Source organism: Bubalus bubalis, chromosome 9 (assembly GCF_019923935.1).
Source record: "Bubalus bubalis isolate 160015118507 breed Murrah chromosome 9, NDDB_SH_1, whole genome shotgun sequence".
NCBI lineage: Eukaryota > Metazoa > Chordata > Mammalia > Artiodactyla > Bovidae > Bubalus > Bubalus bubalis.
This window is the reverse complement of record NC_059165.1, coordinates 87,199,875-87,219,498: the sequence shown is the minus strand read 5'-3', so window position 1 is coordinate 87,219,498 and position 19,624 is coordinate 87,199,875. Positions and strand designations below refer to the sequence as shown.

General features: G+C 36.5%; 1 protein-coding gene across 1 annotated transcript in view; it reads right to left on the bottom strand.

Moving 5' to 3' along the window:
- Nucleotides 1-2,718: 2,718 nt before the first annotated feature.
- The window catches only part of CHSY3 (chondroitin sulfate synthase 3), a 289,499-nt gene continuing 272,593 nt past the window's right edge, over nt 2,719-19,624 (bottom strand). Inside the window, exon 3 of the mRNA XM_025293043.3 lies at nt 2,719-5,136. Coding sequence (XP_025148828.3) covers nt 3,574-5,136 — 1,563 coding nt within the window. The 3' untranslated portion in view covers nt 2,719-3,573. The remainder of the gene's footprint in view (nt 5,137-19,624) is intronic.

Genomic DNA, 19,624 nt, shown 5'->3' with positions numbered 1-19,624 from the left:
ATGAAAAACAAGGGAACATTGTTAACTTACCTTTCCAGTGAGCATTTAGTGTCTTGCTTGGACTATCAGTTCACACACTTATTTCATTCCAGTAGTTCCCATCTATTAACTAGGCACAAAGGGCTCAACTCTTAGATTCAGAAATATATCAGCTGCGTCACGCTAAGTCTGTAAGGGTAAAGTGACATAAACAGTCAAGCAATTATGCAGTGGCATTTCTTGTGGACAGCTTCTGCTCTTAGCTGGCTGAACCCACATAGAAGGGCTGCTGCTGGCATTGGGAATTCTGACAATTTTTTCCTGCTAGCTGAGGTCCAATGACTTGCAAGCAAGTAGACAGAAGAAATCCTGCTCCAACACAGTGCTATTCAGAGAGAGCCGGCAAAGTGGGCAAAGACTGGGATCAAAGCCTGCTGCTGCTGCTAAGTGGCTTCAGTCGTGTCCAACTCTGTGAGACCCCATAGATGGCAGCCCACCAGGCTCCCCCATCCCTGGCATTCTCCAGGCAAAGCCTAAAGAGGCTCTAACTGAGCAAAAGATCAGCAAACTTCTCTCTGTCGAGAACAAGCAAAGAGGAAATCAAGCTGAATAACAGATCAAATGTGGCTATGGAGTCGGCTGGATCTTTGCTCCCCCGTTGTCCCCTACATTCTCCCCAACAACTGAAAAGCCATGGGTTACAGTAGAAAGACGGGTGCTTTCGATTCAGACAGTAATGAGCATAAATTTCTTAATTCTAAAACAAGCCAACTGTGTGAATTCAGGATAAATTACTTCATGACTCATGGCCTCAGTTTCCATATCTGTTGAATGAAGAAAGAGAATCAATATTCTGAGAGCTATCGAGAGGATTACATATAAAAGGATAATATAAGTAAAATGTACAGTGTTATACTGAGTGAACAGAAGGTGATCAATAAGATGATGCTGAAGGTTAATGAAATGGCTGTTGAGCTGATATTTACACAGAACATCCATAGCTGTCCAAATAAAGTAATGCCAATAACACACACACACTGTGCCTCAGGCTGCACTCACATTGTGTTTCCCTTCAACCATGGGGTTTTAACTAATAGATACTCCATGGACAGAAAAACACTCTTAGTTTTGCTAGTATCATTTCAATAAATTTTCAGTCAAGAAATATTGCAATACCTGAAAAAAATCATAGGAAAGCTAATGCAAAATTATAAAATAGAATTTAAGTACATTTATATTAGTTTCAGTACAGCATGCATGTGTGTAATTAAGTCCAAATGAGATCTCTGCATTCCCTTGTTTCATCAGAAGAATTTCATCAGAGAAATGATTAAAGTGGAGAATGCCACCTCATCCCTGGGCAGGTGCCTCATGACTTTCTAACACTTGGAGGGGTTTTAAATGAGGCCTTCGCATTTATTCCTCAGTAAAACTCTGCTATTTCAGTTGCCCTAATTAAAGAGATCCTGATTTCTTTTCTCTATTAATAACATCATTAATAATTATTATTTAGTAATAAATCTTCCCAAGTGACTATCTTTACTGAATATAAGTATACTTATTACAAGGAAAATAAAATCTGCAAAAGAGCTAAGAGCACAATGCAGGAAAAGAGCTATTATAAAAGGGTTGTGAAGGACAGAGACAACATGAGAGCAGAGATCAGCTCTGAAATGTCGGCCTTGTCAAGATTTTTAACATCTAAAAGTGCCATTAATTCCTCTCTAATGAATCTTACATTATTAAGATCATATGTTTTAGTCAAGGAAAGTGCCATATTTTTCACAATATTAAGCAATGTTATTTTTTTGAAACCCCCAAAAGGTCTTTGCTAAAAGAGATGGTTGCCACATAAGAAAGTCATTACTAAGGCAAATGCTATATGACCTCAGGACAACCAGTTCCAAATAATGGTAATAACTTACAATTGCTTTCAAATCAATTTTGATGCAAATTTTAGTGTTCTAGTTTGAAAAAAGAAAATCAAAGTATAAAACAGCATGTATAATAGGCTACATTTTGTGTATCAAGGGAGAAGAAAATAAATATATGTCTTTTCTGCTTGTGAAACTGTAGAAAAACATGCACACAAACATACATACACCTAAAATGGTGGTTATGTGCAGTTAAGGACAGATTTGGGTGAATAGAGAGTGAGACTGACAGTGGTAGACATTTGACATCTTGTTTGATTTTGGCACTATGCAAATACATTACTTATTTACAAGATGAAATTTAAAAAATATGCTTTCACAAGAGCTTCTTATACAGATTTTCATTTTCTCTTACATTTATTGAATAAGATTATATTTTTCTACAAACTGGGCACTACTGATTCAGATTTGAGAAAGAATGGTATAGAAATGAAACATTTTCCTATGTGTCTTATAAATAGCAATATAATTGTAAAATTAATTTTATATTTATAATTTCTGCATTTATTTTTGTATCTTTGTGCCATCTGCCAACCTGTATCAAAATCTGTTTTTGACCTATTCTTGGTTCAGTTTGATCACAAAGCTAATGAGATCGAAGAGGAATACTTCCTCCAGACTGTAAATTATTGACTAAACAATTGCTCATTTTAATCACTTATGAAAGCCAGAACTCAAAGCATATTGATATAAATATCATGCCCATAATCCCTTATTAATGATTCCAGCCTTTGTAGCAAGCATGCTTTAGTGACTATGACCATTAAGAAATACATCAAATTTGACCAAAAGGAAACAACACAAATTTTTCAGTGTTTTTGAAAAAGAATACTGTCATACCTGTTTTATTATAAATAACCAGGTTCTGTCATATTTTATCTTCTTGCCAGCAAATGAAGGACATTGTTTCATAAAGCTTCTAAAATGTACATGAATATTTAATTAAATCATATTTCCTTGAGAAAATAAAGTTCATTCGCATTTATAGCAGACCGTTGTGAGGAGTAAGATAATTGTCATAAGACCAGGGTAGCCAGTACCGGTTGCTTGTGGAACAAAACTCCTCAAATTTTTAAAACTTTTTTTAAAAAATAAACTTACAATCATAAGTGTTCATTTACTTTAAAAATCCTAAAGATGAAGAAAATTATTGTCTATATATTTAAGTCCTTGTATAAATTACAAAACTCAAGTTTATGTTACAGAGTCCCTTCCCCATAGGAAGCATAAAGCACTTTTGTGGTACCTTTCACCAGTAAATATTTGTATCACATTGAATTTGACAAATGAAAGAAAAGTCGATATTGCATCTTAAAGCCCCAAGAGAACATTCTTCTAAGCTGTCTCTCATGTTGAATGAGCTTCAAAAGTCATTTGATTGCCACGATTTAACTCAATCTCAAATAAAGATATATAAAAGTAATATGCCTATTGACTTCAGTAGAAATCTGAAATATCAGTGAACTGCAGACTCTTCTTGTTTGAGGTCAACAAACACTCTTTGGAAGACAACCAAGAGTAGTTTAAGACCTGGACAACAAAATAAAATTATAACAATAATAATTATAATAATAAAAATAACAATAATAAAATTAAACAACAACAACCAACAATGAGGTAAACTCCCCTTTAAAAAAGGCAATACGCGTTGCCTGGATTGTCAGGAGAGAGTTCGATTGTACCTGACACCCAAATGTTTTTCCAGCCATAGTTCAGCCAGTTGCACGGTTGAGGCAAAAGTACTTGCCTTGGATCCTAAGCACATCTTATACTGCTTAGGGTCCAAGTTAGGGTCACAATGAACTGGATGGAAAATGTGGACCACTCCTACTTCTTGACTTCTGAAGGGCCTCAAGCCAGATAGAATGACTTTATTGTAGAGATCTACATCTTCCAGTCCCCAGCCTTGTATTGAGGTATCAAATCCACCTGCTCCCAGAAGATCACTTTTATAAATACAGGTAATTCCATATCCATAATCTCTCCAGAATCCAGTCTTCTTTGAGAAGACGAAGTCGTCATCGGTTGGAGGGTTCCCCCCATTGGTTACCTTTGGGTCATACTGGCTAAAGATGATGGGGTAGTACACCTGTTGTCCCTGAATTGTATTGTCTCTACATCGTTGGAGAAAATCTCCTCTGAAGATCAAGTCAACATCACAAAATAGCAGCAAAGTATCATTGTCAAACTGGGAAGATCCCATTGCAAGACCAAGACCTCTGGAAAACTCCCCCTTCATGGGGATCAGGGTGATTTCTGCTTTGGGGTACTTGTTCTGATATTCTTGTATAAGCTCAATATGCTTGTTGGAATCTTGGCCAGAATCCTTACTGAAAAGGATGATGGCCAGTTTTACATTCTGCTTTGGGATAAGACAAGTGTTTTCAAAGTTCTCCATGAATCTCAAGAAAGTGTCATACCTTCCAATGAGAGGGACAAGAATGTGTATTTTCTTTTCACTGTGCCCTCCCACTTCTTTGGCACCTTGAAAAGAAGACAGTATCTTTAAAGAATTCGATATAAAGGAGAATGATTGAGTGTCACTGTTAATACTCTCTACAAGGCTGTTGACATCCAGCTCTTCAGTTTCTCTGAAGAAAGGCTTGCTGAACAACTGCTGAAGATAGGCATGGCGTCTTACTGGCACAGTCAGTTTCCTCCCCTTGTGTCTTTTGTATAAGAGAAGTAAATCCAAAATGTACTCCACCCCATGCATGGGATCAACCCTGCGGTAGCCATATTGAATTTCTTTGAAGTCAATGAGCCGTCCTCTCGTCTTGGCATTCTCATTGATCATCTCCATCACCTGTAGGACAGTATCATCCAGCGCTGTTCTCAGGATGCTATTGATGCTCTGTCGAGGAGGCTGGTTCTCAGATGCTGAGTAAAGGAGCTTCCCTGTCAGGAACTCCCATTCTATCACTTCATCTCTCTCCCGAGGCTGGAAGTGGTTGAAAGAAGGCATTACTCCCAGCTGCTGGTCCTCTTTGCTCACTTCGCTATTACTAAGCTTGCTCATCAGCGCACTCTCCCGGTGGAGCTGGATGGTGCGGTAGCGCAGTTCAGAAATTTTGCGGCTGAGCATGTAATTATGAAGCCTGTATTGGTAGGCAGGCCTTTTGTTTGGATGAAGTGTTATGGCTGCATGGATTTTGCTGTTGTGAAGGTCTTGGATATAACCCTTGCGATTGTGTTCATAATTTTCATGGAACAGTTGCTGCATCTGAAAAGTAGAAGGAAATCAAGATGTTAAAATAAATTTTAAAAGAAACTAAGCAATAAAACATTTAAACTAAAATATTTAGTAAGAATTACTTATACCATATTTCATAACAAAAATGACATAAAATATGAAAAATGGGAAAAAATCTTTTATGGGCACTTCACAAAAGAGAATATGTAAATGCCTGATAAACATACAAAACATTTCTCTAGCTCATTCATCACCAGTGTAATGCAGTTTAAAGTCACAATGTGATATTTAACCTACAAAAATGGCTAATGATACATAATGTGCTGTCAAAGTATTAATAGCAGATTTGGAACTCTCATACATGGCTGGTGAGAATGTAACTTGGTTCAACCACTGTGGAAAACTGTATTGACTAAAATGATCAGATGCATTCCCTGTTACTCAGTAATTCTACTCTTAGAAATATGCCCAATACAAATACATGCATACATTTACCTAAATATATATACATATATATATATATTCAAAGCAGTATTATTAATAATACACCCAAACTGAAAGCAACCTGAATGTACATCAAGAATAAATCTAATAGAAAGTAATACAACAATTAAGACAAATGAAATACTACTACTCAACAACACAGACAAACTCATAAACAAGTAAAAGAAGCCATGTACAAATGAATACATTTTATATGATTCTCTTCATATGAAATTAAGAAACAGGCACAGCTAACTGATGTAGTTAGCTATAAGAACAGCCGATCAAAAATCCAGAAAGGGGGCAGGAAGCTCTGCAGTGTTAACAGTATTGTATTTGCTGATCTAAGTCATGGTGGCACATACGCATTTAATTTGTGAACATTCACTCAAGTATTACTTATGATGTATTTGCTATCCCCCAATTAATAAATAACTTTCTTTTAAAAATATGCATATACATGCATGTAAAACCAGGTAGGGTTTTTGATATGTATGTACATAAATGTATGTGGATATGTGAGAAGGGAGAGAGAGAATATGAATATCAGAATTTTCCTAGTGAAGGTGATCTAAAAAATGTAAGACCAATACCGTGGCATATTCTTTATCTCCAGTATTTCATCTGGTTCTTATTCTATACTCTTAGATTTTCAAATCAACATCATCTGACCTTGAAGAATGTAACAGCAGATATTCTGAGATGGATTTTGGACTTGATTCAAGAGAGTTTAGTTACATCCAATATTTTTTCCTAAAAACATATACCAATTTTTATTTGAAACTTTGATGTTAAATCAAATTAAATCCATATGAATGGGCTATTATATCTCTAATTTTGTATTATTATCCTTCACCTGAAATTGCCTCAACATATTACTTTAGGTAGGTTTTCATGGGTTTTTTTCTTTTTTTTTTGGTATGCAACAAGATAAAAAATTCTAATGGCATATAGAATATTAATTTTACCACCTCTACAAATTATTGGCTTTCTGAAACTATTCTTTCTTAAGGCCTGCTTTACATTACTAACAAAACAGAAACATGCTAAATTAAATAGGAGACATTGCTCAGAGGTGAACTGTTCAATTGCAGACTTATCTAGCTCCTTTAGTGATACTGAAGTGATTAATACTGCACAACTTGATAAAGCTGATATTTGTTATAGAACAAAGATTATCAGTATTAAAATAGTTAAGTAACTTGCATCACTCATATCATTACAACACAAGTTCCCTATATAGTGCTTATTTTTCTAGTGTATTCCTTTGCAGAAATATTATAAGCAAAGTCAGTGAGGGGGGCAATATTTAAAAAGAGCACCCTCATACATACTCTAGGTAGTGTGGTAATGATAAGATCATCTTGAATTCATGTTATATTTTCTATTAAGAAACATAGATTATATCCAAATTTTCTGTTTATATGTAGGGAGGATCAAGCTCTGCAGCATAGACAGGAGAATGCTTACGAGCCTGGCTGTGAAATTAGACAGATCTAGACTTGAGTACTGGCTCCACCATTTCTAAGCCATTTCCTAGCCAATCTATCTAAATCTGTCTCCTAATCTACAATAGATAAAATGCCAACCATCTCAATGTATATTAAAATGTTGCTCAATAAGAAAAAAATATATATACATTGCTTAGTACTGTGTCTGGTATCAATCAAGACAAGGATTTGCCAGCCTCTTCCTGAGATTCCTCTTTTTAACTAGGAGTTTTCAGAGAATGAGAGCAGCACTCTAGGCTTGCCTAGTCTTTGTTCATTTCTGGAAATGCTTGGGAACAGTTATAATTTGGCCATATACACTCAGTGCTTCAATGTATCAAGCATACCATTGAGGAACCTTCTGCTAATAAAAATCCTCAACATTTTACTACAAGAGAGATAAAGTATTGTGGGGATTTTTGGGAAACCAAGGTTCAGGAAGGTTAAGTGATTTAACCAAGGGTCTACTGAGAGTAATGAGATTATGACCAGAACTAGAATAAGCAGTCACTTTTGCTACTTATCACACAAAATTTTGAATACAGCAAAATTGTTTTAAGAAAAAGTATAAAATACACATTTAAAATTATATTAGTTTGTTTGAAATAATTCAGAATTTCCTTTCCCTTATAGAATTTTCAGTTGATTTCATGGTACCTCCACAACCTTATACTGAAAGTAAAAATCATTTCACACTAACAAAATCACTGACATCAACAAAAGCAAAAGCAATTGACATCAATGGGTACTAACTGATTTCAGTGTTTCTGCAAGTTTCTGTGTTTCAAAGTCTCTGCAAGAGAAAAAGACTAGATGAAAAAATAGCCTCACCCCACCAAGAAAAGAATTCATGAAACTGAGGAAAATATTAAGGGACAGTTCTAAGAGTCATAAGAAGAATTTTCCTCTCTCTTGGAAAACAATAAATTAGAAATATAAGATCTCAGGGATGTGATGGTAGAGATGAAATGTCACTTCACAGAACTAAGAAATAAAGATAAACTGTCTTTATTATATGTCTTTGTTATATATATATAATAAACTCAGGTGTGAAAATTAAGTCATAAGAAAAATAAAGAATAAACACTGTGGAAGGCTCAGTAAAGGGGAAAAAATAGAAATTAAGAAAGCTAAAAAATGAAATATAAATAAAGTTATGATGGTTTAGAGAGAAATAATTCAGGACTTAGAAAAGTACTTTGTTTAGAATAACTGCTATTAATAAGAGTTATAATAAGAGTAAGCTATTATTATTACTATAGTTGTTACTTTTTTTTATACTATTATCATTAGTGTAAGTATTGAATAAATGAGTAAAGGAGAATGGCCTCATTTTCCTTAGAAAAGAACCCAAATATGCTCAGTTCAGCCATCATTTAATTTCAGATCATCATCTAAAAACTGACTGAATTGTCTTTAAGAGGTCTTTGTTGAAGTGAAGTGGAAATAAAAGGCCATGCCATTATCAGAAAGCTTTGTGTTCTTTATTAAGAAAATAATTTAATTATTTTTTCTCTATGAAAAAGAAAATGTCTTTATTTATATAAAGAACCTATTTCAATTTATTATAAGTTCTTTTGTCCCCATTAGGCCACTTCATTTCTCATAAAAAGGATTCTTTAATTTAGTCACAGGCCACAACATAGATGAACCCTGAAGACATTACACTAAGTGAAATCAGCTAGTTACAAAAAGACAAATACTATGATTCTACTTTTATGAGATCTATAAAGTAGTCAAACTCATAGAGACAGAAACTAGAATGATAGTTTCCAGAGGCTGGGGGAGGGGGAAATGAATTGTTCTGTGGGTACCGAGTTTCCGTTTTGAAAGATGAAAAAGTTCTGTTGTTGCACAACAATGTGAATAGAGCTGACATCACTAAACTGTACCCTTGAAAATGATAAAGACGGTAAAAAAATCTTTTCCTTTTATTCCACATGAGCCTCACCTTTCCTAAACAGGAAATCTGGTCAATTACAAATCACAATCTGGCCAATTAGTATGTAGTAAGTGAAAAGTGTGAACGGCTCAGTCATGTCTGACTCTTTGCGACACCATGGGGACTGTAGCCTGCCAGGCTCCTCTGTCCATAGAATTCTCCAGGCAAGAATACTGGAGTGCATTGGCATTCATTCCCTTCTCCAGGGGATCTTCCTGACCCAGGGATCAAACCCGGGTCTCCTGCATTTCAGGCAGACTCTTTACACAGCAGGCAGATTAATTTCATTCCTGGGTATGAGCAAAAAAATCTTTCCCTTTGGCTACAGGCTCAGATTTTGCATATTATAATTCCTCAGAAAGAAAAGCAGACCTTGCACCCAGACAAGGGCAGAGAAGCAACACAAGAAAGACAGCACTGTAGAGAGCGCTGAACACATACTGAGCTGTGCCTAAGATTACCCCCAGACTTCTTAGCATCCTACGACAATACTTTCATCTCTCTTTCAGGTAGTTTAGCGGTGGTTCTATCGCTTGCAACCAAAGGAATCCTGTCAAAAACAATCTGGTAAATGGATGTGTTTTAATTTTAGCTCTGTATGATTTGCCTCTGTTTAATTAGCTAGTTTAATTTTGGTTGAAATCCTAAACAATCTCATATGGGCAATCTGTACCATTAAAACTGGTACTTTTTTTTTCTGTTACATTTAATTTTGTTAGCTATTTTAGTTTAAGAAAAAACAACCTGTCAGACAACACAGAAAATAGCTTCCAGATACTCCTAGTTGTGATGAAGTTTTCTCAGCAGTATGTATTTGCAACAGTTTAAAAATACTTTCAGACAACATAGAAAATCATCAAGTGATACAGATTTCCCAGCAGGGTATATTCTGGACACATGCCATTACAGGCAAACTTCAAAGGGATTTAAAATAAAAAAAACAATCACCAAGTTCATAAGATTTCAGTTTATAATATTATGGCACATAATCAATTGTTGGTTTAAATAAATCCATACACCTTAATTAAAATTAACCTGTTAGAAATAAAGTAATACTATGATTAAATACGGGCTTCCCTGGTGACTCAGAGGGTAAAGCGTCTGCCTACAATGTGGGAGACCCAGGTTTGATCCCTCAGTCAGGAAGATCCCCTGGAGAAGGAAATAAAACTAATGATAATTGAACTTGATTGCATATCAATTTGCTAGATTTAGCCTGACATACACAAATTCAGGCAGTTATCATACAAATGCTTCCTGATATTATAGTTAAGATAATAGCAGATGATTGTTGAAACTGATACAATTCACTTCCCCTGTAGATATTTTTAAATCTGGTAAATAGTCAAGTAAATTTTTTGCATTCAATATTACCTTAAAGCTTTTAATCTATTCACAATTTATTATAGTGAAGAGCAAAGAGGAATTTTGAAGAAATTTTTAAGCTGCCTCTTTGCAAACCTACACACATTCTTTCTTGATCTCATACCAATATAACTTAACTATGCCCTTCACTGGTGATTTAATTACCACACAATAACTTATATGAGACAATGGGAAAGAAGGAAGTTATCACTTTCCAACTAGACTTTCAAGACCTCTGAAAAACAAATGGAAAGATAGTCGTTGCATGCAATTTTGAAAGACATGAACACAATTAATGAATCTTATCCTCTGAAGGAAACGTATTAACTATATGCTGGAACTGATCATGCATAAAATTATACCTTGCTTTCCAAATAAAAAAAGAAAGTAGTCTATTTTCTAGCTCATGAATTTTATTCCAGTTATGAAAGCTTTGAAAGCCCAAGTTGTTCCCTCTTTAACTATAAAGATGCTAAAGCTACAGTTAAAGACTTTTGCTGTTGCTGTTGATTTGTTATTTCCATTCTCCCGAAATTCAAGCTCCCTATCATTTACCCTCATGAAAGACTGAATATGAGTGTTAGTTGCTCAGTCGTATCTGACTGTGACACTGTGGACTGTAGCCCTCCAGGTAGGAGGGATTTCCTCTGTCCATGGGATTTTCCAGGCAAGAACACTGGAGTGGGTTGCCATTTCCTTCTCTAGTGGATCTTCCCAACCCAGGGATCAAACCCAGGTCTCTTGCATTGCAGGCAGATTTTTTACCATCTGAACCACGAGGGAAGCCCAAAAGACTGATTATAAGCTTGCTAATTTGAATGAACAGCATATTATCCACTAAGGTAGAAGGTACAAGAATGGAGCAGACTTATGATTTTTTACTTAGAGAATGACATGTACTTCTATAATTATGAACTTAGGCTACAAGACCATTTTTAGTGATCATTAATGTTCCTCAAATAAAGAAAGTGAAAGTGAAGTTGCTCAGTCATGTCCAACTCTTTGCGACCCCATGGACTGTAGCCTACCATGCTCCTCTGTCCATGGGATTTTCCAGGCAAGAGTACTAGAGTGGGTTGCCATTTCCTTCTCTAGAGGATCTTCCCAACTCAGGGACTGAACTTGGGTCTCCTGCATTGTAGGAAGATGCTTTACCATCTGAGCACCAGGGAAATAACTTCAGGGTAATTTGGAGCACCATTTGTAAGAACCTATAAGTTGATGATCTTCCAAGAAATAAAAGGAAGGCATCACGCAGTTTAATGTTAACTGGTTTATGTTAGTAGGTCTATGTTTAATGTCAGTAGGTCTATGTTTAAATATACTCTGAAATGAAAATAAGATATTATTTCTCAAGATTAAAGAAAGAAAATTTAATATTCATTATGTAGAAAGTTGACTTAGGCTGTCAGTACATTATAGAGTACAATCTTATTGGATAAATTGGGTAGAAGAATATAGTACAATGTGCATAGCAGATGTTCAAGAAACCTGCTGCTGCTGCTGCTAAGTCGCTTCAGTCGTGTCCGACTCTGTGCGACCCCATGGACTGCAGCCTACCAGGCTTCTCCGTCCATGGGATTCTCCAGGCAAGAACACTGGAGTGGGTTGCCATTTCCTTCTCCAATGCATGAAAGTGGAAAGTGAAAGTGAAGTCGCTCAGTCGTGTCTGACTCTTAGCGACCCCATGGACTGCAGCCTACCAGGCTCTTCCGTCTAGTGGAATCCAATTAATAAAACTTTTGAAAACACGAGAAAGATAACAGATTTATGAAAGTATGACAATTTCAGTAACTTTCCCTGACCAAACCATTCCTGATGTAATCCCTTCCATAATTTTGTCTGCCTCTTATAATTGCAGAATGAATGACTCATTCATTCATTTAAAAATATTCATTGTGTTTCTACAACATGTTAGTTGCTATGGTAGAGCAACAAAGAAGCCTAGTCCCTGCCCTCATGGAGTTGACTGCCTACTCGGGGAGACAAGCACTAAATATATAAACTCATAAACAGCTATCTAATTTTGACAAGTTATTAATTATGCCATTTAGTACCTGTTATTTTGAAAAGTGAAAGTAAAGTCACTCAGTCGTGTCTGACTCTTTGTGACCCCATAGACTGTAGCCTACCAGGGTCCTCTGCCCATGGGACTTTCCAGGCAAGAGTACTGGCGTGGGTTGCCATTTCCTTCTCCAGAGGATCTTCCCAACCCAGGGATCAAACCCAGGTCTCCCGCATTGTAGGCAGACGCTTTACCATCTGAGCCACCTTACTTGACTTTATATGCCTTTCTAGATAACCTGCTCCTAGGGGTCTCCTGGGTAGAGTACTTAATAAAATATTTATAATTAATTTTTAATAAATTCATATATTCACTCCCAAACTAGTTGGTGACCAAAACAGGAATCAAAACATTTACTCTCAGAACTCTGATTCTCTAACGGAAAATTTTCAGCATTCTGCCTTATTTCTCAGGCTTTTGAATGTTTAAGTATAAAAATGCAATGTAACAGAAGTCTTCACACATCTGTGTTATACAAGATTTGGCAAATACCTTAAAGCTTTTATATCTCACTTAAGTAGTCACTTGCACTCCAATACTGTTAGACCATAACTGATGGTGGTCATACATCTTTTTACTATTTTCATAATTGATGTAGTCACCCAACCAGGGTGAAAGGTGGAGGACACCTATCATCTTTCCTGCTTTGTGCCACTGGAATGTGAAATGATCGTAAGAGTCCAAACTGAGTCTAAGTCAGGCTGGCCTCTGTCACATTAATCATTTCTGCACAAGTAAATGAAGTGCTGCTGAGAGACCACGAAAAATGGGAATGAAAGCAAAGCTGGAAGAAGGTCTTTGACACCTGCATGGAGACACAGCAGTCTTCCTTTCAAGAAATAGGACACAACTAAGGTTAAAGTGGGTGGAGTGAGAACTGGATTGGGGGTACATTTCAGTTACTTAAAGGAAAGAAAAACGAATCTCTCGTGCTCACTCCTCTTTCATTCTTTCAGCTTGTGCTCATGCATGTCTATTTTGAGCCAAGATCCTGGCTCTGGAGTCATGGCCCTGGCTTTGAGATCTGCTCCTCCATTCCCCATCTGACCCCGGATAAATTACAACTTCTGGGAAAAGAAGAGCTCCTGGACTGTTGTGTACATTATATAAAACATGCTTAAAACAGTGTCTGGCATCAATGGGTATATTTATTATTATTATTATGTAAACTCTCAACAGTGAAATTTCTGGCACTTTAAAGCAGACTCAAAGATTTTCCTGCTATATGCTAACATCTAATTTGATAGGTTACTCATGAGTAGCCTTTAGTATACATAAAGTGTAAAGATATTCAAATTGTATTTACTTTGCCTATAAGAAACGATTTGTACTTTTAGATCAGTTTCCAGATCATCAGCTACAATCTAGTAGATCATCAATGGGTTACCAAAATGGCCTTGATACTTCCTTTAGCTGGACTAAACTCTGGACATGTTTCTACCTGATTTAAAGGTTCCTTACCTCTTTTCTCTTGGAACATTCACTTTAGAAAACTCGTGACTGTAAATGCTGCCTCTGCTCCTTTGAGTCATCAATCTTTCAGTCTCTTGCCAGTTTTATAAGCCAAGACTCTTTATCAAGTAGCTGGTATCCCTTTGAAATCAAGTAGCCCTTTGAAGGCGATGGCACCCCACTTTATTTTTATTTTTTTTATTTTTTTAAATTTTATTTTATTTTTAAACTTTACATAATTGTATTAGTTTTGCCAAATGTCAAAATGAATCTGCCACAGGTATACATGTGTTCCCCATCCTGAACCCTCCTCCCTCCTCCCTCCCCATATCATCCCTCTGGGTCGTCCCAGTGCACCAGCCCCAAGCATCCAGTATCGTGCATCGAACCTGGACTGGCAACTCGTTTCATACATAATATTTTACATGTTTCAATGCCATTCTCCCAAATCTTCCCACCCTCTCCCTCTCCCACAGAGTCCATAAGACTGTTCTATACATCAGTGTCTCTTTTGCTGTCTCGTACACAGGGTTATTGTTACCATCTTTCTAAATTCCATATATATGCGTTAGTATACTGTATTGGTGTTTTTCTTTCTGGCTTACTTCATTCTGTATAATAGGCTCCAGTTTCATCCACCTCATTAGAACTGATGCAAATGTATTCTTTTTAATGGCTGAGTAATACTCCATTGTGCATATGTACCACAGCTCTCTTATCCATTCATCTGCTGATGGACATCTAGGTTGCTTCCATGTCCTGGCTATGATAAACAGTGCTGCGATGAACATTGGGGTACACGTGTCTCTTTCCCTTCTGGTTTCCTCAGTGTGTATGCCCAGCAGTGGGATTGCTGGATCATAAGGCAGTTCTATTTCCAGTTTTTTAAGGAATCTCCACACTGTTCTCCATAGTGGCTGTACTAGTTTGCATTCCCACCAACAGTGTAAGAGGGTTCCCTTTTCTCCACACCCTCTCCAGCATTTATTGCTTGTAGACTTTTGGATCGCAGCCATTCTGACTGGTGTGAAATGGTACCTCATAGTGGTTTTGATTTGCATTTCTCTGATAATGAGTGATGTTGAGCATCTTTTCATGTGTTTGTTAGCCATCTGTATGTCTTCTTTGGAGAAATGTCTATTTAGTTCTTTGGCCCATTTTTTGATTGGGTCGTTTATTTTTCTGGAGTTGAGCTGTAGGAGTTGCTTGTATATTCTCAAGATTAGTTGTTTGTCAGTTGCTTCATTTGCTATTATCTTCTCCCATTCTGAAGGCTGTCTTTTCACCTTGCTAATAGTTTCCTTTGATGTGCAGAAGCTTTTAAGGTTAATTAGGTCCCATTTGTTTATTTTTGCTTTTATTTCCAATATTCTGGGAGGTGGGTCATAGAGGATCCTGCTGTGATGTATGTCAGAGAGTGTTTTGCCTATGTTCTCCTCTAGGAGTTTTATAGTTTCTGGTCTTACATTTAGATCTTTAATCCATTTTGAGTTTATTTTTGTGTATGGTGTTAGAAAGTGTTCTAGTTTCATTCTTTTACAAGTGGTTGACCAGAGTTCCCAGCACCACTTGTTAAAGAGATTGTCTTTAATCCATTGTATATTCTTGCCTCCTTTGTCAAAGATAAGGTGTCCATATGTGCGTGGATTTATCTCTGGGCTTTCTATTTTGTTCCATTGATCTATATTTCTGTCTTTGTTGGCACCCCACTTTAGTACTCTTGCCTGGAAATTCCCATGGATGGAGGAGCCTGGTGGGCTACAGTCCATGGGGTCGCGAAGAGTCGGACACGACTGAGCGACTTCACTTTCACTTTTCACTTTCATGCATTGGAGAAGGAAATGGCAACCCACTGCAGTGTTCTTGCCTGAAGAATCCCAGGGACGGGGCAGCCTGGTGGGCTGCCGTCTATGGGGTCACACAGAATCGGACACAACTGAAGCGACTTAGCAGCAGCCCTTTGAAATGTAATCATCCAGAAAGACAAATCCTATGTCCCTATCTTAAGGGGAGGGTAGGAGGCTTACTTCCATAAGCACCAATTAGCAAACACAGATGGTCTGATACCACTGACCAATGTCCATGCTAAAGTCCTCCATAACTTTTTCATGACCTCATCCCAGCACTTACAAACTCTCCTGCCTTGTGTTTCAGAGGTAGTTGAAGTCAGTCTCTCTCCTCTATTGCAACAGTTTAGAATAAGGTCTTCCGGCCCTGCTTAACTCTGTCATGTGTAAGTTTTCTTTCACACGAGTCACAAGCAGTACTTGGTGATGCATTGTGTTGATTCACTTAAAACTCTTTGCTCTCATTAGCTTAAAAAAAAAAGAAAGAAAGAAAAGAAAGGTTCAAATTAAGATCCTACTCCTTATGGTGTAATCAAGGAGATAAGTAGTGCTTCCTTCCAGCTGATTTTATTAACATTAAAGTTTCATGAAAAATTATGAAGATCCCTAGAGCTAAACATCCAATTAAAATAAAATAAGCATGGCAGGATGTCTATTATAATGTTTTTCTTAGAAGAAAATTCCTAATTATAGTGCTGTAGACTTCTGCATGGGCTCAGCACTGCTGCGGGAATTGAAGGGAATCACGGCTCTAATTAACAGGTAGGTGTTTCCAAGATGGTGCTAAACTAAAAATAAATAAAGCATCATCTTTTAAAAGTCAAGTTTTATGGAAATGAAAAGACAATGATTTGAGTCATTTTGACCTTTTTAATTACATGGATATTTCCTTACTGGAGACTGGGTATATGGCATTTTTGTATCACATATGTCAAGTTGACACAACAGAAAAATGTAATTTGCTTTAGGGATTGATAAAATTATTTCATGAGATCCAGTTAGCGTCAGAGTACACTCACTAGCTTTAGTAAAAGAGAAAGGATAATTTGGGTTTCAAGTTGCAGAGTTGTCTTTCAAGCTAGGTTAAAAGGAGTTTTTTTTAAAAAGTCATCTTGTCTGAGCAGATAAATGAGTTTTTAGTCCTAAGAAGCAAATGTAGAATTCCAAGAAGAAAACAGATGAAAGCTGAGCAATACAACTATGCTTAGTACAAGCAATGACTTAAAAAGATGTATTTTATAAATAAGCAAAATTATACAATCCAAATCCCACTAGCTTTGAGGTTTGTTTTCATGACTATTCATTGCTATTCCCCCCAATACGGAAGGGCATTTAAAATATTTTCTACATAATTTTTATAGGGTTATTTAAGAAAATAGATCACTTGTTTAATGAATACTATGTCTAATTTTTTAGTATTTTGTAGGGCTAATCTCAGTGGCACATTCATTGTAAAAAGACTTCATAAAAAGGTAAATGACTTGGAATCACAATTTAATATATGAGTTATAGAACAATTAGCTATTTACAAGGAAAAATAAATTTAGATCCTCACCTGCATCACGTCTTATTCTGAATACATTATATACATGTATGTGTGTACATGTGTCTGTATTTCAGATGTATTACAGATCTAAATCCTACTAGTGCCATCCCTTAAAACAAGAAAAAATACTGCAAAGGAATCAGAAAAATGTAGGTAAGTGTTTACATTTTCTAAGCACATGGATAAATCCTTAAGCAAAAACAAAACCATAAGCAAAAACATAAATAAAAATTATATGTAGTATTATATTAACTGTAAAACATCACCATATCAAAACTCCATAAATAAAACTTCAAACCAAATATTAAATTGGAAAAGTGATTCTTGCAATGATGATGCTATGTCAAGAGTTATTATCCTTAATATATCATTAATCTGTCATTGCTCTCCTTTAACCCTCATCACCAATTTCAATCTCTTTCATCTCCCAACTATCACCTGAATCTTTATTCTCTTCTTTCTATCTTCAGGATGGCCACTCTGGTCCAAGATACCAACTTTCTCTGTATTTCTGTACTAATCACCTTTCTGACTATGTCTCATCTGACCACTCTCCAAATGGTTCCCTATGATGCAACATGAGTCAACTTTCCAAGACACATATATGATCACGTGACCCTCCTTTTCCCCATCGATGACAGCCAGTGCTCTTGGAACGATCATGCATTCCTCTCCAGCTTTCTCTCTTACCTCCTGCCCTCTATGCTCTAGTCCTACTGGCTTCCTTTCTCTCTTTATTGCCTTTGCACATGCTTTCCCGCTATCAGTTTAAATATCACTGCCTCTTGGATACCTTCTCTGAAAAGATTAGGCCTGGTATATATTCCCCTGGTACCAGGCACCATTCTTCCCCACGATTTGACTTAGTTTTAATTTCACATTAGTTTATTCATCTAAATATATGTCTCTATCACAAATTTGGGAGTTTTCTGAAGTCTAAGAGTATGTCACAGTTTCACTCTATCTTCAGTCCCTGGTACGGTGTAAATGGCTTCCTTGGTGGCACAGATGGTAAAGAATCTGCCAGCTATGCAGGGGACCCAGGTTCGATCCCTAGGTCTGGAAGATCCCCTGGAGAAGGTCCCCACTCCAGTACTGTTGCCTGGAGAATTCCATAGAGGAGTCTGGCGGGGTTCATGGGGTGCAAAGAGTCAGACACGACTGAGCGACTAACGCTTTCACACTGTCCTGTAAGTAATGCAGGACCAGGGCTGTCTGTAATCACAGGCCTCTGAGTAGATTCCAGATTTTCAGAAAAGACAGAGACTTAAAGATCCTACTAGAATAAATCTGGTCTTTAAGTCTCTGCTTTAAAGCCTATCTCAGCACAGTGATAAAGTGAAAGGGAAAAAATGAATAAAACATATACATACTAAAAGAAACAAATATAGTTTCTTCTCCTGACGTTCTAGTTCTCTGCCTAGTACCACTGATTTTCTTCCTGATATATACACTCATTACTTCAGCAATGTTGCAGATTCCTTTCTTCCTCTTCCCAGCAACCCCTTTCAACATGTTGTATTTATTTCTTTTACAACCACTTCCTAATTATCCTTTTGTTTCCTCCCTTTTACTGCTTGGACCCTGGTTCAAGTTTGGATTACTGTAAACGTCTCCATTATGGACATAGGCAGTAATACTCAAAGATGCCACAGAAGATACAGAAAAGATGAAATATAAGTGTATAAATTTGAACATGCCTAAATCACAACTCCAGGAGAAACCAAGAGGACAAATTTCACAGGACTCTGGAGCCCATTTCTCTCCTCACTTCAATCAGAGCAGCTCTGCTTTGTATTATTATATATTAAGTTTTAAAGTAACAGCTTATTTGAAAAAAAATTCTGCAAACAGGAAAAAAACAATTTGAAAAAGCACTATTCTCTATCACCTGAAGTTGCCCTTTCTGCACACCCTGGCCAATTCAAACACTATACATCCTTTTAAATTTAGCTAAATGTTTACCACACAAATGTATCTTCTGTTAATTCCAGGACAGCCTGACTCTTTTTTTGCAAGACATGACAGAGCTCACTGTATCACACAGTTTGGTATTTACTATAATACTTGGTTTTCTAATTTATTCTTTTGTCAATTAGAGAGTCATTCATTTAGCTAATTAGCTATTTACTTATTTTCACTCCTTTCCTATCCAAAGTTAGATTGTAAATTTATATTGGCAAAGAAACTACCTAGCAGATTTTGAATTTAACCCACAATGACTAGTGTTGGGTAATTAAGGATGACAAAATCTGATTAAATGATAATGTTTTTAATGAAAAAAAAATAAATATGTTATCTTAGAAAAAATAAATAGATTTTCCTACT